This window comes from Lepus europaeus, chromosome 5 (genome assembly GCF_033115175.1).
Source record: "Lepus europaeus isolate LE1 chromosome 5, mLepTim1.pri, whole genome shotgun sequence".
Classification (NCBI taxonomy): domain Eukaryota; kingdom Metazoa; phylum Chordata; class Mammalia; order Lagomorpha; family Leporidae; genus Lepus; species Lepus europaeus.
The window spans coordinates 113205940-113231428 of NC_084831.1; the positions used below are offsets into that span (position 1 = coordinate 113205940).

The following is a 25489-nucleotide window of genomic DNA, read 5'->3' on the forward strand; positions in this document are numbered from 1 at the left end:
TGAGTAGTCACCTGCTGTTTCCTAGCCCATCCAGCAGCGACCCAGGCCTTTAAGGAGCTGTCTGTAGACGCCTGAAGACGTTAGATTCAGGTTTGTTGTTGGGTGTCTTCTGGGTGCCTGGGGCTGGGCAAGGAGACAGAGCAGTAGACAAGGGAGAAGAGAGAAACTTGAGACTGAGCAAGGCATTATGGGAGCTGAGTGTGAGTTTACAGGTGAGAACATTGGCAAAGAGGGGTCACATAGAGACCAGCAGCAGGGGACACTCAGGCACTGGCAAAGAAATATTTGGTGTCAGAAAGACCACAGACAGTGCGGTCTAGTGAAGTTAAGTCATGGAACCAGCCAGAGGAATGTCAGCAGACTTCAAAATGTTCATGGACGGATAGAATGAAAAGATAAACATGAATTGTTTGAAGAGTCCTGCTCATATTTCTGAGTATGCTTAGGAGGGAGAAATGGGTCAAAATGTGTTCACTAGAAAGGATTCTGAAAATCTAAAAGGCAAAATCCTGTATTTGAAAATTGTGTTTAGTACTTTGACCAATGCTCCCTGGTCACAGGGAGAGGAAAACAGTGGCAGGGCTGCAGCTTCTAAAGAGCAAAGAAGTTAATATTTCTCAAACAATTGGACTGCTGCAGTTTATTTGGAGAAAAAGCTTCTTAGTAAAAATTCCTTCAAACAAGAGTCTCCTGGGATTGTGACTGAGTCACGTTGAATCTATAGATCCAGTTGGGAAGCACTACCCTAGAGCAGTGATCAAGACAAGGTAGTATTGGTATAAACAATAGAACCATTGTACAGAATAGAGAATGTGAAAATAAGATCAAAGGAGAAATGCCTTTTTAAGATCTACCTCCTAACAGGAAGCAAAACTCGCAAATCCTTCACTCTTCACTCACTGGTATTGTTCAATTTATAAGAACCTTTGATTCTTAGAGATAAAAGAGAATTTGGACTTAACTAGAATAGAAGAAGCGGACATCATCTATGGAATATTATTTGAGAGGCAATTGGAATATTCCCAATTATACTTAGTATAAAGTTAATTGAAAATAAATCTTAGTAAAAGTTAAGACTGGGAATAAGAGAGGGAGGAGGAAGAGGGGTGTGACTGTGAGTGGGAGGGCAGGTATGGTGGGAAGAATCACTATATTCCTGAAGTTGTATTTATGAAATGCATGAAGTTTGTATTCCTTAAATAAAAGGTTTCTTTGGGAAAGAAAATAATTAAGTTAGATATCCTATAATAGAGTTAAATTAGATGTCAATAACAGGAAGATATCTGGAAAATCCCCAAATATTTAGAAGTTAGGCAATTTCTTTTTAAATAACCTCTGGTTCAAAGAAAAAAAAAATCACTAGAGAATATTTTGAGTTGAATTAAAATAAAAATATAACACATCAAAAAAAAAAAAAGAGGTGGTGTGAGAGAACTTTCTCTCTCTCTCTCTCTCTCTCTCTCTCTTTCTTTCTCCCGTTTTAAGGTTTATTTATTTGGAAGGCTGTGACCAAGAGAGAAGGAGAGACAGAAACAGAGATCTCTCATCTGATGGTTTACACCCAAACAGCTGCCAAGATCCAGGCCCGGGTCAGGCTGAACCCAGTTAAGCTACTGCTTGGCATCCCCTCTATCCCATAGCAGAGTGCAACTCCAAGTCCCAGTGGCTCTGCTTCAGATCCACACACTCCTACAAAGGGAATGGTACAACGGTAGTCAAACAGTTCCCCAAGGAAGCTGTAGGTGGCAGCACAGGAGCAGCCAGTGAACGCCCAGCTCTTCAGGGCTCACAGAGAAGCCTGAAAGGACGGGCTGGCTCCCTGCTCTCCGCTTTCTCAGGATGAAGTTCTACTGCGCTGGAATGTTACTGCAATCAGAAATCTTTGTATTTATGGTCAAGCGAAATGGATTAAGAGGACCTAGAGATGTAGCTCAGCTCCATCTGATTTCTGGTGGCTTCAAATCTACTGTGGATTCAAATGAAACAGACAAAATACTTTGGTGTTTCAAACAAGCAAACTGAGGCCCATAGAGAAGCAGTTTGCTTCTTTTCTCGTCATAAAGATCTCCCTGAAGACCTTCTCCCTGAAGCAGGCTGCCTTCCATTGCTGCAAACACTACTCCACCAATGTGACGAAGCAAGCGTTTATTCTGTGCTTACAATGTCAAGAGCAGCCCCCTTGGGCGATACTGGCTAAGCAGGATCAGAAGAGTGGGGACAATGAAACCTGGTGTGAGTGAGTTGAGTCACCAGAAATTTTCGGTCTATGCTGCAAAGCTAACTCTCAAGTCAGGAGGGACCAATTCGAGGTTGTGCTGTCAGGTTACTCAGCAAGAGTCATGTAATACAGAGAGAACACCGAATGTAGATGCTGGAGGCCAGCGTTCATTTTTGAATTTCTGCTGTGGAACTCATGCTTCTCTCTCCATCTCTCCAAGGTCCCTCTCAGCTCCAACAAGTGCAACTGTTCTAATTGCCTTCCAGTCCCAGACAGGCAGCATTTCTGGTTGTTATGGCCTAGGGAGGTAGCTAATGGCCTACTTAGGTTATGGAGCTCCAGGATGAGCAGGTCCCTGATGCAAATGTACCTGCACCCCAAACCTCAAGAACTCTTTCAGCAACCCCTAAAGTTCCAAGAGGGAAACAGAGATAGGAGTCATGCCCCCATCACAACCAAGGGGGCAGACCTGAGGCAATGTTATGTTCCTTGGGATGTGTGGACATGTCCACAGATCAAGAGGGAAAGAATCCTTTCTGGGAAAGAAAACAGGCCCATGAGAGTGGTTGAGGGGCTGGTGGGCTGAAGAAGAGAGATTGTTATTACACACAAGAGAATAAGACAAACCTGGCCATAATAGCTTTGGAAAGGGCCTGAGTCTTTTACTCACTGATCCTATGCAGACATAAACTGCAATTATGTGAACAACTGAACCTGCCAGACCCCACCTTGGCCCCCTTTCTCCCTCACTCCCATTCAGACAGGATCCTTGGATCCTCAGGCCACTCCTGGGCTAGGAACAGGCTGGTCCCATGTTTACTCTGTGGCTTAAACCTGTTACTTGGAGTCCTTTCCCCTTACATTGGGGTGGCTCTGGAGGCTCATGTGCCTCAGCCGTTCCTGGACCTGGCACCACTGTCACTTGTGGGCTTACACTGGGCTTCTTCTCCCTCTGCCACCATTCCTGTTGCTGGGAAAGCCTATACTTGCTCCAGGCTCTCCCTGGACATGGTCAGTTGCTACGGTGATGCCTCTACCCTTTGTATCCACATTCCTTGAGGCTAGGGAAGTCAGCAACATACAGTGAATAAAGTGTTTTCAGCCAACCTTAAAGAGTTCCACCTGTCAATCCAGGCCCCGAAAGTGTAGCCTTGGATGTTATCTCTGCCATTCTGTTGGGAAACTTGGCATAAGTTCCTAGGGAACCCAGGCCAGAAGAACTTGAAGGACACCACCCTGTGGCACCAAGCAGGTGCAGCCTAAAGGAGTCAGGAGAAGCAGACTTGTTTACTCCTTATTTTCCACAGCCCACTGTGAGATTTTACCCCAAGACTGCCTGCAGAATGGGTAGGCAGTTTTCCATACAAGCATATGCTCTGATAACCCAGAGAGTTCCTACCATGACACCAACATGAATCATATGACAAACAGGAAATCTTCAGAGGAAAACATCACCTTATTGACACTAACTGAATCAACTTGGATTGCGATATTGGAGAAAGCAAAGTCTTCCTCAAAGTGCCTACCAGCTCTAGTCTGTGCCCTTCCCTTTCCCTCCTGGGTCAGAGGAGAGAATTTGGGCTCTGGATTGTGAGCAACAGGTTCTTCTGAATAGCCTTGCTCTTAGATTTTCACCTCCTTGTCACTGGTGTGCCAATTGTATCTCACCATTTTTTTTTCATTTATTAAACTTTTATTTAATGAATATAAATTTCCAAAGTACAGCTTATGGGTTACAATGGCTTCCCCCCTCCCGTAACTTCCCTCCCGCCCGCAACCCTCCCCTTTCCCGCTCCCTCTCCCCTTCCATTCACATAAAGATTCATTTTCAATTCTCTTTATATACAGAAGATCAGTTTAGTATATATTAGGTAAAGATTTCAACAGTTTGCCCCCATATAGCAACATAAAGTGAAAAAACTACCATTGTAGTACTAATTATAGCATTAAATAACAATGTACAGCACATTAAAGACAGAGATCCTACATAATATTTTTTTAATTAATTAATTTTCTATGCCATTTCCAATTTAACACCAGGTTGTTTTTTTTCATTTCCAATTCTCTTTATATACAGAAGATCAATTCAGTATATAATTAGTAAAGACCTCATCAGTTTGTACCCACACAGAAACACAAAGTATAAAATGGACACTATAAGAAACAATGAACTGATCAGCTCTTGTCCTGAATTTAGATGTACAATGTAATACTTTATCCTTTTTAGTATTTGTTGTTGTTGTTGTTGTTCTAGTACTAGTGGTGTATCTCACCATTTTTAACCAAGGGACGAGAGCTGTGACTACAATGCACAGTAGTGTGTTATAGACTGGTTAGTTGGAAGGCTCCAAACACAAGGTAAGGATAACAAGAATGACAGGCTGGTTGTCAGGCTTGATTGGTTTATGCTGTCTGTATGCAGAGAGGTACTGCATTGTACCCCATGGAAATATACAAGTGTTAGATGTTAGTCCGGAATTTTAAATAGCAAAAAGTCTAATGAGGTTAAAAGAGCTGAAGTTTTTAGAACAATATCTAGCACTTGAACAGCGTAAAATAGAGTTTCATTATTTTATCTCTGTCTCCTCCTCTAGGGCAATTGGAGCAGAAGAGACAGGAGAAAAATATTGTCATAGAGATAAAATAAAATGGGAATATAGGGTGAGCACCTAGCAGAGTGGTTAAGATGCTGCCTGGAACACCTGCATCTCCTATCAGAATACCTGGGTTGGAGTCTGAGCGCCCCAGTTCCTCTTTTGAGTTCAGCATCCTGCAAATGTGTATCCTGGGAGGCAGCAGATAATGGTGCAACAACTTGGGTACTGCTCCAGTGTAGGAGACTGAGATTGAAGTACAGGCCCCTGCTTGGCCTGGCCTGTGTCTAGGTTGTTATAGACATTTGGGGAGTGAACAGTGATGGAATCTCTTTCTCTTTCTTTCTCTCTCTCTGTTTTTCAAATAAATAAATATAAAGAAAAATTGTAAAGAAAAATGGAAATAGAAGAAAACCACTAGATAACTTGAATGCACCTTTTATTTTCAGGTGGCTTCAAGTATGGTGTGGATCAAACTGAAATATACAAAAAGATATTGTGCTAAATTCTTCTCACCCAAATTGGGGGGGAGCTTTGAACAAAAAGTCATCCTTCTCTTCTACTCTGAGTCTTATATTGACCCTCTAATAAAAATAACGCATTGGATACCCCACTAAGCTTTATATAACTGTACTTTTAACCATACATAGTTCTTTTAAATTTAATATAACATGTCATTAATGTGTACCAAATCTTTTGCTCTTTTCTATGAAATTGAACGTGGAGAATATCTGTGTTCAAAGGATACCAGGAGCTGGCGCTGCGGCTCAATAGCCTAATCCTCTGTCTAGCGGCGCCGGCACACCGGGTTCTAGTCCCAGTCAGGGCGCCAGATTCTGTCCCGGTTGCCCCTCTTCCAGGCCAGCTCTCTGCTATGGCCCGGGAGTGCAGTGGAGGATGGCCCAAGTGCTTGGGCCCTGCACCCCATGGGAGACCAGGATAAGCACCTGGCTCCTGCCTTCGGGTCAGCGCCGTGCGCCGGCCACAGCAGCCACTGGGGGCTAACCAACGGCAAAGGAAGACCTTTCTTTTTTTTTTTATCTTTTATTTAATGAATATAAATTTCTAAAGTACAGCTTATGGATTACAATGGCTTCTCCCCCATAACTTCCCTCCCACCCGCAACCCTCCCCTTTCCCGCTCCCTCTCCCCTTCCATTCACATCAAGATTCATTTTCAATTCTCTTTATATACAGAAAATCAGTTTAGTATATAAAAGATTTCAACAGTTTGCCCTCACATAGCAACACAAAGTGAAAAAATACTGTTGGAGTACTAGTTATAGCATTAAATAACATTGTACAGCACATTAATGACAGAGATCCTACATGATATTTTTTTAAAAAATTGATTAATTTTCTATGTAATTTCCAATTTAACATCAAGTTTTTTTTTCATTTTCAATTATCTTTATATACAGAAGATCGATTCAGTATATACTAAGTAAAGATTTCATCAGTTTGCACCCACACGTAAACACGAAGTGTAAAAATACTGTTTCAGTACTAGCTATAGCATTACTTCACATTGGACAACCCATTAAGGATAGATCTCACATGAGACATAAGTACACAGTGACTCTTGATGTTGATTTAACAATTTGACACTCTTGTTTATGGCGTCAGTAATCTCCCTAGGCTCTATTCATGAGTTGCCGAGGCTATGGAAGCCTTTAGTGTTCGCCAACTTCGATCTTATTCCGACAGGGTCATAGTCAAAGTGGAAGTTCTCTTCTCCCTTCAGAGAAAGGCACCTCCTACCTTGATGGCCCCATTCTTTCCACTGGGATCACACTCGCTGAGATCCTTCATTTAGGTCTTCTTCTTCTTCTTCTTCTTTTTTTCCAGAGTTCTTGGCTTTCCATGAAAGGAAGACCTTTCCCTCTGTCTCTCTCTCACTGTCCACTCTGCCTGTAAAAAATCAATCAATCAATCAATCAATCAAAGGATACCAGGAAACTCAATTCAAGAGCCCTCCCGTATAATAACTTAACTATCTCATCTTTCACAATTTTCTCATTCCTAGGCCTTCTCTTCAATGAACAATGGAGAGAATAAGACTTTCTCTGCCTGCTTCACAAGGAAATTGAGAGGAACTAGTAGATAGAAGAGAGGCTAAGGAAAAACTAGAAGATATATAGAAATGTGATACAATTATGTTTGTTCTATATTAGAGTGCTAAGGTTATATAAAGGGTTTGTTATATAAAGCCATATGGTTATTTCCAAGTAGCTTTGTTGCATAATTCTCACTATTCTAGGCAAGTTATTCTGAGTAAGTCTGAGCCACTTCTGTCATACCAGACATAAGCTTCACATAATTTCTTTTTTTTAAGATTTATTTATTTATTTGAAAGGTGAAGTTAGAGAGAGGGAGAGGCAGAGGTGGAGAGAGAGAAGTCTTCCATCTGCTGGTTCACTCTCCAAATGCTTGCAACAGCCAGGGCTTGGCCAGGCCAAAGCCAGGAGCCAGGAGTTTCATTCACATCTCCCATGTGAGTGCAGGGGCCTAAGGAGTTGGGCCATCTTCCACTGATTTCCCAGGTATATTAGCAGGGAGCTGGTTCAGAAGTGGAGCAGCCAGGACTTGAACCCATGCCCATATAGGATGCTGGCACTGCAGGCGGTGACTTCACCCACTGTACCACAGTACCTGCCCCTTCATATAGTTTCTATGCCAGAAATCTGTAGAAGAGCATTTCTATATATATATGCTGTATAGGATATGTAGATTTGTTGAGATATCAGGATTTGAAACCTGGCAGAGAGTTCTCATCCAATAAGGCAGACAGACAGATGACTGATGCAGGAATGTTGAATTTATAAACAACATCTCAGTGTCATGTGCTATCCTAATGCCTGGGGATATAGAGTGTGTTGGGAGTACGGGGCTCATGGCTCATTAGGAGGAATCACAGGACTCAGCACACAGTTGAGGCTATGACTTTTTTTTTTTTTTTGACAGGCAGAGTGGACAGTGAGAGAGAGAGAGATAGAGAGAAAGGTCTTCCTTTGCTGTTGGTTCACCCTCCAATGGCCACTGTGGCCAGCACACTGTGGTCAGCACACCGCGCTGAACTGAAGCCAGGAGCCAGGTGCTTCTCCTGGTCTCCCATGCGGGTGCAGGGCCCAAGGACTTGGGCCATCCTCCACTGCACTCCCGGGCCATAGCAGAGAGCTGGCCTGGAAGAGGAGCAACCGGGACAGAATCCGGTGCCCCGACCGGGACTAGAACTCGGTGTGCCAGCGCCGCAGGTGAAGGATTAGCTTATTGAGCCGCAGTGCCAGCCAAGGCTATGACTTCTTGTGGTGAAAGGATACAACACCAAGCTGGCAAAGGGAAAAGACTCATGATACAAAATTTGGAGGAAGCCAAGTATAAGCTTCTGGGAGTCCAGTGGACTCATGCAGCCTGCACTTAATTCTCACAGCACCAAGATGTGAGAACACGCCTCTTCTATTATCTACCAAGGAAACTCACTGAGACTCATGGCCCAGAGGTTTACGTTGAGAGCTGGACATAAAGTCACCCCTTGTCTCCCTCTACCAAAATTCTAGACTCCCAGAGGGATAGCAGATGTTCAGCAAAAACTGCATTGTTTGTGCAAAGTTAAGATAGAGTGAGTCATTCTTATCAGGGAATACTGGAAACCCCACTCAAATCCAAGTTCCCAAGGTCCAATCTTGCAAACAGGCCTTTCAAAGAATAGTATCCTCAGACCCGCTGTATTAACTCTTTTATGTACACAGAGTTATACATAATTTTTGCAATATAATTTAATAAATGTGATGATTAATTCATTGACTAAAGTTTATGACCTCTCACAGGGCCAAGTGGGAATGTGCTAAGTTAGATATAACTGCTGTACTTTGTCAGATCCAGCTCTGTGCTCAATAGCTCCCCGCTCCTCCGTGATGAGGCTGCCTGTAAACAGCTCTGGGATTGTGTTCCAAATTCCTCCTCCTCCTCCTCCTCCTCCTCCTCCTCCTCCTCCTCCTCAGGTCCATCCAAAACACACTACACATCCGAGGGGCTCTGTTTTGCATCATATGACTTCTTCCTACTTAGCTCCTTAAGAAGGCAATGTGTGCTAATTCTCTGTGTGACTTGGCTCGATTTTGGCTTAGCTCCAGAAGCTCTCAGGCCACCTCTGTCCCATTCCTACCCCAGCCAAGATATGCATCACCAGCAGGCATTGTGGTATTGGGGGTTAAGCTGCAGCCTGCAATGCTGCCATCCCACATGGGCTCTGGTTCAAGTCCCAGCTGCTCCACTTTCAATCCAGCTCCCTGCTAATGGCCTGGGAAAAGCAGACGAATATGGCCCAAGGTCTTGGGTGTCTGCACCCAGGTGGGAGATCCAGAAGAAGCTCCTGGCTCCTGGCTTTGGCCTGGCCCAGCCACAGCCTTTGTGGCCATCTGGGGCAGTGAACTAGCAGATGGAAAATCTCTCTCTCTCTCTCTAACTCTGCCTTTCAAATAAATTAATTAAAATCAATAAAAAAGAAAAATGACAAGCAACACTCCACATTACATGTGGACTCTTTGCTCTCCTTGTAAACTAGAGGAGCTATCCCATCCCTGGTTGAAACCCTGGTTCCTGGAATCCATCCTGTTCCCCCAGTTGGTGACTTAAAAGCCATTCAAGTTTCTACTCATAGCCTTTGGCTAATTTTCACACAGCTGCTAACCACCCAGAAGTTGGAAGAATCTTTGAACTTCTGGTTTCCCTGCCTTCCCTTCTAAAATCCTCTCTCATGACTTAGCTTTATGTGATGTGATCTATTCAGCCAGTTTCTTCCGCATTTCTGTAGCTACAGCTCCCATCTGAGAAATTTACTGGTGACATCCCCTCCCCTACACCACACAAAATTTCAACTCCCTCGTATGTGGGAGTTAAAATTTAAAAAGAAAAAAAGAGAGAGAAAGAAAAGCCTGTGGATATCACTATTGTTGCAAATATATTTTTGTCAAACTTTTTTTTTTATCTTTGTCAAACCAATGTTTAACAATGATATATGTGTGGATTGCTGGCCCAGCGACCACCATGGGTCCCTCCAAAGGCAAAGAAAATGACTTTCCCAATCAGACTTTCAGGGTGTTCCTATGGAATTAATGAACATGATGTGTAAGCCTTCTTGGACTTGGGGCTTCCATGGCAAGTAGGCCTTGTTTTTTATTCTTTGGCTATATGCAATGTGGGCCAGCTTTTTGCCTGAACTCATCCATGGAGATTTTGATTCAAGTAGCCCTGCAGGCAGAGAGCACTACACTGTTAAGCTGCTCTTTCACAAATGAAAGAAGGGTGTTTCCACTTTGAAATACCTCCTCACTCCAACCTGGGCTGGGTTTTAATGAAGCTGAAAACAGGCTGAAGTGAAGAAGTGAACCAAATAAACAATCTTACATGCCAGAAGTTGGTGAAAATCCTGAAGTGAATTGTACAGCCAACATTCAAGCTTACAGAGTTTTGAATTTTGCATATGATGTGGAAAACCCTTAGTTTACGCAAGAAAGGTTTCCTTTTCAGGAACCTGTAAAATCTGTGGCCTTCCCCTTTTTGCCTATTTGTCTTGGACCTTTACCTGCCTAATTTACTAATATTGATTCAGAACGAGGAATCTCCCATATGGATTACCCCATGTATTTTGTTGTTTTAATTTTTCTGGGTCAGTCAGTGCTTCTTTGATTCAAGGCTAGGGTCACGCATTTCAGTCTTCTTATTTCACCAATCCTGCCTCCATGCATTTCAGGCGTCTGAAGGCTTTAGAGAAACAACACACTCTCATGGATTTTATGATACTCTTCTTTTAAAAAAATATTTATTTATTTATTTGAAAGTCAGAGAAATTCAACCAATTCTTTTCATCCTTTCTATTGAGTTTTAAATTCCTTGAGAACAGCCCCAATATAATTTTTGTTTTTTATTTTTAATTTTCTTTTTATTTGACAGGTAGAGTTATAGACAGTGAGAGAGAGACAGAAAGGTCTTCCTTCCTTTGGTTCACTCCCCAAATGGCTGCAACAGCCGGAGCTGCACTGATTTGAAGCCAGGAGCCAGCTGCTTCCTCCTGGTCTCCCTTGCAGGTGCAGGGGCCCAAGCACTTGGGCCATCCTCCACTGCCTCCCTGGGCCACAACAGAGAGCTGGACTGGAAGAGAAGCAACCAGGACTAGAACCCGGCGCCCATATGGGATGCTGGTGCCACAGGCAGAGGATTAACCAAGCCACAGCGCCAGCCCCTATTTATTTTATTTTTTTAAAAGATTTATTTATTTATTTGAAAGTCAGGGCTACACAGAGAGAGAAGGAGAGGCAGACACAAATAGAGGTCTTCAATCCTCTGGCCTACTCCCCAACTGGCTGCAATGGCCGGAGCTACACCCATCCGAAGCCAGGAGCCTGGAGTTTCCTTCAGGTCTCCCATAAGGGTGCAGTGGCCCAAGGACTTGGGCCATCTTCCACTGCTTTCCTAGGCCATAACCAAGAGCTGGACAGGGAAGCGGAGCAGCTGGGACTCAAACCAGCTCCCATATGCGATGCCAGCCCTGAAGGCAGCGGCTTTACCTGCTACACCACAGTACCAGCCCCCTGATAGTCTTTCATTGTTATATACTGTGTTTGCTTTTCACTGAATATAGGAAAAGACATTTTACAGGGTGTTTCCTTAATACTTGGTGGGTTAAAGAACTAATTGCAGTATTTAGTTAATGCCTTAAAAAAGTTACAGAATAACAAGGCTTATTCACACATGTAGGTATATAAGATAGAAAGTTGAAAATGTTGCATATGAAGTAATTGAAATGGTATTAAAATAGTTAAACAATATGCTCTAGCTCAGTTTCCTGTTGGGTAAACTGAGGCCTAGAAGGCTTTTAAATGACTTGAACAAAATGGCAGAGGCAGTCAGAGACAGTTCTAGGACCAACATCCATGCTTTCTACAAAAAGTATTTTGGCAGAACTGGTGCTTAATAGGTAATAACTTTGTGGGAAGGTAGTAGTTGTTCCTTGCACGGGACATTGAGCATCCCAGAGAATGAACAATAGAATGAAGTTCTATTGTCAACATAACTGAGAGTGTGATAACTGCCAAAGTGATAAACACTCTGCCTCCACATTTTCAACAGGCCCTCCTTGCCCCCAGTTTTGAGCCATCAACAGTGCAGTAGAAAACTTTTTAAAAAATGATATATTACTCCAGCTTTAATGATCTGTGATTATTTTAAAATTTACTGTATATGAGTGAAATGGTCATCTTTCTATTTGAATATTGTTTATAGCACTTTCCTATATCTCCAATGAACTATAATCTTTACACTTTTTACTTGCTGGACTCTTTATTTGGTGGAGCATTAAGCCTTTGACTACAATGCAAATTAAAAATATCTTATTTCAAAGCTGAAAAGAACAGGGAGAGGGAAAGATGGAGAGAGGATGGAGGGACAGGGAGGGAGGAAAGAAAGAAGGAGGGAAAATATCATTACATTCTTAGAATTATATCTGTGAACTACATTGAATCTATTCTCTGTGTTAATATCACATTAACATGAGAACTGTGTTGTATTAATTATCATATATTTACTGTGGCCTAAGAATCTAATTTATTAATAAATTCCTTTAAAATGAAAGAAAATTTCTTTAAATATAAATATTATTTAAGTTATACAAGTTTCATATATTTCCTTTTTATCATTACAGGAAAATAGTGGCACTTGCCCCCACCCTTCTTCTCACCCATGCTCCAACCCTTCCTCCCCTTCCCTCTCATATTCCCACTCTTAATTTTTACAGTGATTTTTTTAGCACATTTAATGTTCATTTAGTTAATGCTATCCTAAGTAAAAGAGTTCAACAAACAGTATGTAGAGAAAACAAAATAAAGTAAAATAAAATACTGCTCCTCAATGAAAGAAACAAGGCTATAAACCATCATTGATTGTCAAAATGTCTACTTCACTTCAATGCATTATATTTCATGTACTCTATTCATTACCTTTGATCAGGGAAAAATTCAGCCTTCATTCCTCTTTCAGAAGTAGGAATGCCACATCCCAGGTGACTGAGGTTCAGTTTGTGGATGGGAATAAGTGGAAGTGACACATGCCATTTTCTTGGTCTCAAAATTAGCAAGAAATAGTAATTATGTAGATGGTGATGCTTTGGCCTCCTGATGGCATTAAGCAATGTGTTCAAACACCCAGCCAAAGACTCACAAAAAGTCAACTGCCTCCTGCACAGTAGCCACAGTCCCAGGAAAATCAGATATCCAGAGGTTCCTGGAACTCACAAACACTAGTAATGGTTGAGCCCAATTTTCCCAGATAATGACTCCAATGACAAGTTAGTGGAAGAGCCACCAAGAAACAAAGCTGGTGAGGCATTTAGGAGCAGGTGTTAAAAGTTGTGATGCCTTATTATGAGCACTCTGAAAGCCAAGAGACATAGTCAGGCTTGTGTTGTAGACAGATCCAGGAAACTGGAGGGAGACAACATGGAGTGTGAACCTAGATGCAAGAGACAGAAATAAGAACTTCCTGTGATAATCTTTTAAGAGATGCTTGGGTCTCACTAGATCTGAGGTAGTATGTGGGATGCAGGGGCCAGATATAAAAGGTACATAAAAGACTAAATAATCATGACCTTGGAAGGAAGTTGGGAGAAAGCAGCAGTGTGCTCTCTGACTTAGGATCAGTGCCTGTGGTGGTAACTCCACTAAAATAAAAAATGCAGAAGGATCAGTATTGAATCTAAACAAATTCATACTATAGCTCCATCTTTACCCTCTCCTCTACACTGAAGTGCTCTTACTGGTTTTGTTTGGTTTTGCTTATTCCTATGAAGGTGCAGAAATGCCCTTGGCATGTTTGACAGACTTCGAGGCACATGCACGAGAGCGGCTGTCTAAGTCATCGTGGGATTATATTGAAGGAGGAGCTGATGAAGGCATCACACGGGATGACAACGTGGCTGCATTTAAAAAGTTTGGTCTTCTATGTCTTTTCTTTTCTTTTTTTAATTTTAAGGATTTATTTATTTGAGAAGCAGGTTTATAGACAGAGAGAGGGTGAGATGGAGAGAAATGTGTTCCATCTGCTGGTTTGCTCCCCAAATGGCCACATGAGGGCAAGGGCCCAAGTGCTTCAGCCATCTTCTACTGCTTACCCAGGCCATAGCAGAAAGAAAGATCAAAAGTGGAGCAGCCAGGACTTGAACTGATGCCCAAATGGGATACCAACATTGCAGGTGGCAGCTTTACCTGCTACACCACAGTGTCAGTCCCATTATAGATAGAATTAAAAAGGACTGAGTGCTCCAACATTGGAAGAAGCCCACACAGCAGACTCATAGAATAACAACCACTTTAAATAGCACTCTGACCTCAGAATCAGCCCTTAAGGCATTCTGATCTGGCTGAAAAGCCTACAAGAGCTTTTCAGGCATGGAAAGCCAAGAGACTGAGGCAAAAAATGTCCTACATGAAGGATTTCTGTGGGTGAGAGCCCAGTAGTAAGAAGTGGTTATCAAAGAAGGAAGTACTTTCTTCCCAAGGGAGGATAGAACTTCCACTTTGCTTATGGTTTGTCTAAATACTGACAGAGTTTGTGGATTCAAGAGGCTTCAACAGCCTAAGTAGCTCATGTCCAGTGCTTCGGGTGATCACTGACATCATACATAAGAGTGTTAATTGTTAAATTAACAGCAGGAGTCACTATGCACCAACATCCCTTGCAGGCCTTCTGTCCTTAAAGAACTATGTTATAACCACGTCTAAGAGCTCCAAAAAAATGTATCATTCTTGGGTGCTTTGTTAAAGTTAATTAACTTTCCAAAAAAAAAAAAAAAGAAGTGAAATTAACTTCAAGATGCAATGACTTTGATTAGCCCTTTTCTTTACTGTTGAGGAGCAGGGTTTTGTTTTGTTTTGTTTTTTGGTGGTTTTTTTTTTGGGGGGGGTGTTGCTATGCAAATTGTTGAACTCTTTACTTAGTATAGCGTTGGTCAGCTGTGTATAAAGTTAATCAAGAATGGATCTTAGTGGAGAATAGGACTGGGAATGGGAGAGGGAGGAAGAGGAGGAGGGGTGGGAGAGTGGGATAGAGGGTGAGTATGGTGGGAAGAATCACTATATTCCTAAACTTGTACTTATGAAATGCATGAAGTTTGTATCTCTTAAATAGAGATACAAGGATTCTTTGGGGGGGGAATAAATAATAGATAAGTAAATAATGTGTTTTCATTATTTCTTTGGTTTGTTCTTTGGGGACAAAGCCTGGGGGCTGGAGAGAGGATAGATGCAAAGGAATTTAGCAGTGAGTCACAGTCCTTCTGCATCCCAGCAGCACTGCGATGTGCAAGACAGGACAGGAGTCCCAGGAGCACCAGTCACCCAGGTAGTCTCCCAAGTTTGCAAACTCCTGGACTAGAGGAGAAAATGCAAGACAGGAGAGAGGATGAAGGTTTGGGGGAAATAAGAAGATTCAAGAAGTCTTAAAGATGATGGGAGATGGACACAAAGGAGATGCGGGATTTCAGAAGTAGGGAAGGTATATGGGTCAGTGAGTGCAGCCCACAGGCCGAGTCTGGCTTACCACCCATCTTCACATAGTCCACAAGTAAAGATGACTTTTATTATTATTATTTAAATGATTGAGGGATAAAATCAAATGAAAAATAATTACTGGTGACACATACATATTATATGACATTCAAATGTCTGTGTCCACAAATAAAGTCTTATTGAAACATAGCCATGCTCGGCCTTTGCCTGTTGTTAAAGGCTGTTTTTGTGCTGCGACAATGGAGCTGAATAGTGACAGAGACAGTATGCCCTGCAAAGGCCTAAAATGCTTCCTATCTGGTCCTGTATGGAAAGGTTTCTGTTCTTGTGATGGATAAAACTGAAAAAGGAGATCCAAGTGAGAACTACATTCTGTAGATTGATACTCAATCAGCACTAGATCGGACTCTTCAAATGATTTTTCTTTTTTATCTTCACCAAACAATTAGGAAACTTGAATTCATACTCCTGCTTCACAGAGGAAGTAATTAAGACTAACTTAATCTCATTTACATAATTGCTATATCCAGAAAGTGTCCCTATTCGTGTACAAAAATAATGATATTTTGGGAAAAACAAAAGCTGTGGGACCCTGATGCTGGGTACTCATTTGTCATAAAAGTGTGGTTCTCCTCTCCACTACCGTGAACGCCTCATCATTTTTAAAGCAGTATTTGAGGCAAATCCAAACAGCGATGGTACAATCCCTCCTGGAATTTATGCTTTCAGTGGTTTTCTCACTTCCTGGGGAATCGTTTCTAACCTGAGCAGAAAAGAGCTGGGACTCCTTCCTACCTATTTTTTTCTTCGTTTTTAGACTTTCTTAGGAGGACTCCATCAAACTGGCCAAGGGCTGAAATGCAGGAAAGGGAGGCACAGTTCAGAGACTCAGACACCTGAATGAACAAGGCAGAAAGAATGGTGTGCACCATGCATGCACTAGCGGATCAGGGAAGGGCAGGTTCATGGGGAGTCGGGTGTTAGCAGCAACTTCCTGGAGGTCAGCCTTCTGCTGGACCCACACTGCTTCCCATTCCAAGAGCCAGGTGAACTCACCAAGGTTTCACAGAACCTGGTCTGCTGTAGACCTGCACCAGGACTCGGAGGTCCAAGCCCCAAACAGAGGGAGCCCACCAACAGGAAATTTCTTTTCTGTCCAGCACAGGATTCGCCTGCGTCCCCGGTACCTGAGAGACGTGTCAGAGGTGGACCTCAGAACCACAATCCAAGGGGAGGAGATCAGCGCCCCCATCTGCATTGCACCCACAGGCTTCCACTGCCTGGCCTGGCCTGATGGAGAGATGAGCACGGCCCGAGGTATGAACCAGCCACCATGAGGCCCCTGCCAGAGGCTAGAAGCCTGCAAGGGGCCTCCCTTAGAGCAGTGGCAGAAAGTGCCTGGCGTGCTCAGGAAAGGCCTTGGGAACAGCAATCCGGTTGGAATTAAGGAAGGTGGGAAAGGGAATGCTTCCAGCTATGTTGTGCAACATTTCACCCAAGATGGAGAAAGCAGCATGTCCCACAATGAAGAATTGCTAGAGTGGGAGGAAGATTCCTGCTGAATAGGAGGGGCTGCAGTCCCCTCAAGCATCCCCAGGAGAAGAGGCAGGGCACTCTGGCTCACACTCCCTGTGGGAAAAGGGGTGGTTACTGTGGCTCCACAGGTAGAGCTCTTTACAGCCCCTTAGGGGTCAGGGCGGGAGCTGAGTGGTGAAAATCTGACTTCAGGATAGGGAGAGAACCATGGCCTTAGGTCCTAACCCCAGGCTCTGGAAGTTGCTGTTCTCCAGGTATTCTGCTTCCCTTCCCTGCCGTCAACTTGGTCCTCTTGTTTAACCCAGTTTCTTGTAAACTGCCTGGGAACCTTCATTCTCTCTGACAATCCCTTACCACCAATAATCAGAGCACAGGAGAAGACATGGGCTGATAGCACTCCTGTGACTCCTTTAGGTCCAATCTTGTTTTGTACATTTCCCAGGGCTTTCCTGGGGTCTTTTCCTTTAACTCCCTGATGCAGGAGGCAATGAATCCAAGGACTCTATGGTTGAAAGTGATATCCTTCTTGATGGGGCTAGGAATCAGATCTGTCTCAGCTGTCACAAGACTATCCTATATGAATGTGAGCAGTTTACTAAATTTCACCATTGAATGTGCTGATTTGGGGTAGGGTAAAACAATGGGCCATGCCAATGAGGAATTGAAAATATAAATTTTTGACTAGGCCCAATTCTTTGCTCAGGGATTGTGGCATGATCATGAAATTAACCTGTTAGAGACACCCACTGAAATGATTTGTGGGAAGTTAGAAATACACTATTTAACAGCAGTAGTGGTGTCAACATCACCACCATGATCCTTAATCTCATTATCGGTAGCGTTCATGCAGCATATCACTTTGCAATTTAAAGAATGTTTCCTTGTCTAGTACCTTATTTAATCTCATAACACCTAAAGGAAAGGTACTATTGGTTCTCTCATTTTACAGATAAAAAAAGAGACTCAAGGTCACATAGCAAAGTGATATAACTAGCATTCCTCTCATTTCAGATATCATGTTTTTTACCACTACAGAGCTCAGGCTTCTGCACTGGAATTCTACTCTCTCATCTTCTGTCATCTCTAATTTCGTTCTTCTGCATTAAGGAGTTCATAAGAAGCCCGCTTTCCCATCTGAAGGCCATAAGACACTGAACATCATTCTGGGGGTAACATGGCATACATCCCCAGTTAGAAATATTTTATTAGGAGCTACAGGGCCTACAAAACAGAATACACAGAGGTGACTAGGACACCCTTAGGACTGTCAGGCTGAACTACCCACCATTCCTGCCAAGTGGAATGAAGTCAAGCTTCATCTTCACACACAGGGCTAGCTGGCCGGAGGTGACAGGGCTGACCCTGTCCCCCTGACACCCCTAGGGCTTCTCACCTCATCTAGAATGGTTCTGCCCCCTAACTGGAGTCATGTCATTTGCTTTGCAGCTGCACAAGCAGCTGGCATCTGCTACATCACCAGCTCATATGCCAGCTGTAGCCTAGAAGACATTGTCACTACTGCCCCCAGAGGCCTGCGATGGTTCCAACTCTATGTGCACCCAGAACGGCAGCTCAACAAACAACTGATCCAAAGGGTAGAATCCCTTGGTTTCAGAGCTCTGGTGATCACGGTGGATGTACCTGTACTTGGCAACAGGCGGCAGGACATTCGAAACCAACTGAATCTGAGGATGAATCTAATGCAAACCAGTATTCATTCAACTAAAGAGGTAGGAAAGACAGAAGAGTCAATGGGCAAGCCTTACAGAAGGCAAATTCCTTTCCTTCTTTCCTCTTTCCTCTCAATTTTCTGTCAACAGTGTTTATTGAATGACTGTGCTGTACCAGACACAGGGAAGCAGCAGTTCAAAAAGAAAATCTGGTTCCTGCTCCACAGAGTTTCCAGATAAGCAAAACAGGAGACCAGACATTCTCACCATGGGAGCTGCCCAATCTGTCACCAGAAGTGTTCTGGCCAGGCCTGGATGCTGAGCAATAGAACAATCATGGAAAGGATGCTGGCATGGAATAGAAGAACACACTCAAGAAATTCACCCAACATTTTCTACACTATGACGTACTTAGAAACTGATAATTTTGGTTTCACGTGTAGATCAACTGATTGTCTAAAAAAGTTGTTCACAGGAAAGGTAACTGGCTAGCTGTCTAGCCAGCCCGGGCTCCCACCCTTTGCCACCTTAAAAAATGAGTCAAGATCTCTGCACACCTAGAACTCATCCGTGGAACCCCAGGGTGCTAAAGCACCCATCCTTGGATTTTTAAGCTAGGTGACTACAGAGTGTATTTCCCCCATTAAAATTCTGCAACTGATGGGAATGGAGTGTCCAAGAGAGAGGAATCCATGGCAAGGTTGAAAGCCCATGGCCACGGGGAGATAGTGATCATGGCTATTTCAGCCAGTATGTAGCTCTGACACCTAATCAAGTGTCTGAGTACTACTCACTCACCACAAATTGGCCTTGAGGTGCTCTGGAACCTTTAACTCAGATACCAGAGGCACACTGAGATTTATGGATATTGGATGCACATGATGAGCCAGTGGTAACTATTGCATATTATCTGAGTTAAGATGATTCAAGTATTGCTTAGTTTTCATTATCCTGTGCATATCAACTGTAACATGTCAAAGTGACCTACACATTCTTTTGTTTATCTACATCAAAAAACTATGAGTTTTTTAAGAAGTAGAGGCTGCATTGTATTTGCTATTATGTCCCTATACCTTATCATAACTATGAAGCAGGGACATGATCAATGGTTAATCAATAAGCAATGGAAGTAAAAATTCTTTTGAATAGATTCTGTAAGAAAAGGGAGAAGATGGTTGGATTTGGTGCTACTGTTTTCAAACTTATAAATGGCAGATTTCCAAAAGTGTCTCATCTTTGGAAAGAGTCAAGCAGTCCTATAGGAGTTCATAACCAAGACTTTCTTTTTGTTCTCCACAGAGAAATTCAATACCATATCACCAAGTGTCTCCCATCAGTGCATCATTCTGTTGGAATGACCTCTCATGGTTTCAGAGCATAACTCGATTGCCCATCATCCTTAAAGGGATTTTGACAAAAGAGGATGCAGAGTTAGCTGTGAAGCACAATGTCCACGGCATCATCGTTTCCAACCATGGTGGGAGACAGCTTGATGGAGTGCCTGCTTCAGTGAGTAGGATACCTCCGGAGGAATGTGTGTGTGAGTGCTGTGAATTCACACATCCACATCCAAGTACCCTGTGCAAGCTGCTACAGTCCCCTCCTCCTTTACCACACGCACTGAATTTTAAGGACTTTTAGTTATCAACAGAGGCCTAGTATTTGCAGACTCTTTACACAATTTTCTTATCCGTAACTCTCTTGACAGTGCTGCAAGGTGGCTATTATGATCCCTGTTTCACAGGTGGGGATGGTGGAGTTTAGAAATAGCAAGTAACTTGTCCAAATCTACTAGGATAATAAGCTGTTAGGTGGAATCTGATAACATTTCTGTTGCAAAGGTACTGAGGTCACCTGCCTTCTGTCAGAAGGGTTTGGCTTGAAGTTTTCAGCTTGTATGAATTGTAAACTCACATTTCGCCATCTGCTACATCCCTTGAGGGAATATTACTTCACTTAAACTAATAAATAACCATGTTGCACAGTAAATAAACCTGGAAAATGTCCCCCCAATGAATGCTTCACTAAAATCTATGACCACTTGTAATTTTTTTTCTAACTCATGAATTTATGTTCATTATTGATGAAGTTTGGAGGAAGAGGAAGGCAGGGAAATATTCTTCAAATGGAAATTAATTCTTGGTTTAGCTTCATGGAGATATATATGTTATGTTTTTTCAAAAAGTTCTTTTATTGCTGTCTGACTTGCTTTAAGAAAGGGAAATGAGACTTTTTCTTCATAAATTTTATTCTTTTATTATGTAAATTAAACATGTCCCCTGAAGATAAATCATTAACTATAAATAAGCAGAAAGAAAAAAAAATGAAAATCATCCAAAATTCCATCACTAACACTAATGTCAACATTTTATGTCAATATTTTGGTAACTATTGCTAACAATGTCAATATTTTGACAATGTCAATATTTTGATAACAATTGATAATGCTAATATTTTAGAAACATCAACTAATAATAATGTCAATATTTTGGTAACTGTTGTCATCAATAGCTGCATTCTTAATGAAAATATAACTGCTTAAAAAGCATTATAACATTTTATCACTTCTTTTCCCTCAGCAATGTATTAAGAGCTTCTTTTGGTTTTGATATACTTGCCCCTCCTATTTTTAATGCTGTTCAGTGTGGATGAACAATGGATATAACCCATCTCCTATTGTAGAACATCTGTGTTGCTTCCGTTCTTTCACTATTTGAAACAATGCACCAGCAACCATCATTAAAGCTAAAATCTTTAACACCTTCTCAATTACTTCTGTAAGAAAAATTTCAGTTGAACATCCAAACCCAAGGTCATCTGAAGACAGTGCTTAGTGTCAGATTGGTGAAGTATCTATCTGGAGCTCAAAATTTAAGAAAGCATCAAAAAACTTAGTAAGATAAGTAATATTGTGTTCCACTATGTAAAAATTCAAAACTAATGCCCCCAAATCCATGGTGAGTCAAGTTCCAAAATTTTAAATGGAGACAGGATCCAATCCTGTACTCATAAAACCCTGTCGTGCTCAACTCACTTTAATTCTGAGTCTGACTCCAGTAAAACCTAATTTATAAAAGCAAACCTTCAGTTCACAGGTCAAAACTTGTTCTTTGATTATTTGAAATCTTGCATTCAAATATCATGTATCTGAGTTTTTTTGGGGGGGCTCCCTCTTAAATTTCATTCCTTAAGTAAGTGTCTCACTCCTCCCTTCGGGCTGGTACCAGCCCTATGAGGGATAAAACTCTCTAACTTTTTATGAGGTTCCATATCTGACATTGTCCTGGGAGACCCAGACAGAGTTCCAGGCCGCCTGGTCCAGCCCTGGCTGTTGTGGGCATTTGGGGAGTGAAGAAGCAGACAGATGCCCCCCACCCCGTTCTCCCAACACATCCCCTTCCCTTCCCTCCCCTCCCTCTCCAGTAGATAACTTAAACAAGTGAAAACTAAGGAAAGGATGACTCAGCAGTTGTCCCCAAAGACTCTACTGATGGTCCTGCCCTATTAAAAATTAGCTCCAAAGCCAGACTACACCCTAGGCTGAAATTCACTTCCTATTCTGGTTTGGACAGTAATGTCAATTTCATGTCTGGAAGAGTCTCTACAAATATATTTATTTCTTTTCTCATAACATCGTAGAACAATTCCAAATAATACTATACTGGGACTAAGAAATCCCATTAGGACTGGCATTCTCTCCGGTGATTACATTCAAGTCCAAAACATATGGAATTGCTCCCTCCACCTGTAAGTGAAAGTTCAAAAGTCTTTTTTCCCTGCTTTCTTGCTTTGCTTACTTTTCACTGAAGAATCTCAATCAGATAGACATTGGATGGATTCCATCAGCAACAGAAGCCCTTCTCGGAAAAGCACAGACAGTTCCAGAACTCCCTCTCCAAGGACCCTCCCCCTCAAGCACCTAAGGGACCCGCTGTCCCTCTCCCTACAGGCTTGGAGGTGTCCCAGAGCATGACTTGGCCTGGGGCACCTTGAGTCTTCAAGGACAATTGGCCTGTGCACTTGGACTTAAAGAAGCAAGATAAGGAACAAAGAGAAATTTTTGTTTTGTCTTCCCAAGGCTTAAAGATCACAATGTTGCTGCTACATTCGTAACCCATTTCTCACATGAACTATAAGGGAGAGAGGGACAAGTTGTTTGAAAGGTACTGAGAAGCTGAGTAGTCCCAGGAGTCCTAAGGCAGACTACAATGTAGAGACTCACCATGGCCCAGCATACATGTTCAGTTGTAAAGAATTACTGCCTTAGCAACAGAGACCTAGATTTCTAGTTCTGCCACCCAAGAAACAAAGACAGTAGCAGAAAATCCACAGTCACAATGTTCTTTACAGAGAAGAATGCTAATGTGCACATCGTAAGTGGAAAATACCTGCTTTAGGGGCCAGTGCTGTGGCAAAGTAGGTAAAGCCACCACTTGCAGTACCAGCATCCCTTATGGTCATAGGTTCCAGTCCTGGCTGCTCCACTCCCAATCCAGCTCCCTGCTAATGTACCTGGGAAAACAGAAGCAAATGGCCCAAGTGCTTGGGTCCCTGCACCCACATGCAAGACCCCGAGGAAGCTCCTGGCTTCTGGCTTCAGCCTGGCTGAGCCCTGGCTGTTGCAGCCATTTGGGGAGTGAACCAACAGATGGAATATCTCTCCATCTCTCTCTCTCTCTCTCTCTCTCTCTCTCTCTCTCTCTCTCTCATTCTACCTTTCAAATAAAAGTCTGCTTTAACATGTGAGGAGGAACCGGGCATTTCTTTCAATCTGTAGAGGATTAAACAAGTGATTCAGGGAGAAGATGGATTCCAGGGGAGGCATAAAATGACTGGAGGAAGAACCTGTGGAAAGGCCCAGGGCCTCAGGAGGGGCTGCAGCTGTAGCCCTGGCAGATAAGCACCAGCTGCCAGAGCACGGGGAGGGAAGGCGTTGTAAAGGGCACGACCCATTCCTAATCCGCATTCAGAGCGCACCTGTCCCACTGCCCCTTCAGAGTCAATGCCACGTGCCATGTCTGCTTTTCAGATTGATGCTTTGACAGAAGTGGTGGCTGCTGTGAAAGGAAAAACTGAAGTGTACCTGGATGGTGGGGTCCGAACCGGCAACGACGTGCTGAAGGCTCTGGCCCTTGGGGCCAAGTGCGTTTTCCTCGGGAGACCCATCCTGTGGGGTCTCGCCTACAAGGTGAGAGCAGAAATGCCAGGACAGAGATCAGAGCTTCTCGTTCTTGTCCACACTTTCCTGTGGCGTCCACTCCCGCTGAGCTTCCTGCAGGTGCCTGATCCTGAAGACTACTCCACAGCAAGCCCGCACTTCCTCTGAGGCAGGAAGTGCACCTGCAGCCGCTCCCAGCCCTGTCCTCTTCTCCTTCAGGCCCCTTATTTCCCACCTGACTCTAATTTCATGGCTACCTCTTCCTCCCCACGGCTCTGACTGCAGCTGGAACTTGTACTCAGTGGAGGCTCAGAATGCTCCCTGATGGCTCTTTTTGTCTCCTCCTCCCCCTGGTCTTGGGAACAGGGCGAACATGGTGTCGAGGAAGTTCTGAACATTTTAAAAAATGAGTTCCACACCTCCATGGCCCTAACAGGTAAGTTTTTTATTTTTCTCCTGATTTGGAACCTGAAGGAGAAAGCCTAAAGGACGAAGCAGCAGCCCTTCCTCTCGCTAACCCCTTCCTAGCTTGGCAGCTGACCAGAAGATGGATTAGGGACGACTGGTGCTAGACAAAGATCAAGCACCATCATCTGCCCAGAGGGAACCCAGAGCTTTCGTCAAGATCAACGACAGTTCCAGGGAGACGCTCTGGCTCTGAACTCCTGCTTCTGCTCAAAAGCAGTCTACCATGCTGCCATAGCTGCTGCTCCCATCCCCTCCAATCAACCCAGACGTGAAACCCAACCCTTCCCTGCATTTCTATTTGCAGGAAAAGATCCTCTTATTATTTATATTCTTGTAATACATTTTGCTAAAGTTCTGTTTGCAGAGGTGAAGGGGCATACACTGAGGACAAAGGAAGAGCTTTGAGGTTAAATTCTTTCCGCCTTTCCAAAACCAGGGACGTCTCACTGCCAGCCGCACTCATGCTGGCTCCTCTTTCTCCTTTCTCTGTTTCTTATCTGGAGTTGTTCTCTTCAATCTGTGTCTAATCTCATCTAGAGTTCTCATTTTTGCATGCTAATTAAAAGCTTTGACAGAGTTTCCTTTGGAGGGCAGTTTCACAGGGAATATTGATTCATCTATCTCTTAACATGAATCCTGAATCTTCTTCCCCCTTCCCTTCTTCTCCCCTCCACCCCTGGCCTTGCAGATACATCCTATATCCCTGAGCCTTATCAGAACTGAGTTAAATGTCAAGGGTATTTATTGCAGAAAGGAGTTGATAAAAAATCTAAAATAAGGTTTCCCTGACATTTTGACATACTGTTAAGACATCATTGACACAGGCTCATAAAATAACTCCTGATGCAATCAGAATTGCGTTATTCATTCTGTATGTGTAATACTGTATCAGGGAAGACAAAGAAGTCAAGTCTGTTCCCAGTGGATTATCCCATACCCATGATGCATTGGGTTACTAGTGTTCTAGAGAAATGAGCTATAACTTCATTGTTCTTTCAGGTTGCCGGTCAGTCACTGAGATCAGTCAGGACCTGATTCAGTTCTCCAGATTGTAAGAGGAAATGCTAATAATGAGACTGCACAACAGGAAGTCAGATTCATGCCATGGGGTACAGCGCTGTCCTGCCTGGGCCCCATCCTTTCCAACAGCTCATGCCCTGTACCCCAAAACCTGCCATCCCCTGTGTTTCCAAGTCCTTTGTTTTCAAATGTCCAATGCCCTTCTTTGCCTCACTGCTTAAAGTCCTCCTCTGAAATAAAGATCTTAAAATGGCAGAATAGCCATGA

The 25489-nt window shown here is 43.0% G+C and overlaps 1 protein-coding gene across 2 annotated transcripts; it reads left to right on the forward strand.

The window, feature by feature from the left end:
* HAO2 (hydroxyacid oxidase 2) lies at positions 1-25489 on the forward strand. 2 transcript variants are annotated; one of them, XM_062192067.1, is made up of 8 exons: positions 1-90; positions 13654-13792; positions 16536-16687; positions 18353-18636; positions 19876-20085; positions 23606-23764; positions 24101-24170; positions 25202-25489. In XM_062192067.1, the coding sequence occupies exons 2-8, from the start codon at positions 13662-13664 to the stop codon at positions 25255-25257; spliced, it is 1062 nt and encodes a 353-aa protein (XP_062048051.1). In that variant the 5' UTR covers positions 1-90; positions 13654-13661; the 3' UTR covers positions 25258-25489. The 2 variants fall into 2 exon arrangements, with proteins under 2 accessions (XP_062048051.1, XP_062048052.1); XM_062192068.1 differs by lacking the exon at positions 24101-24170.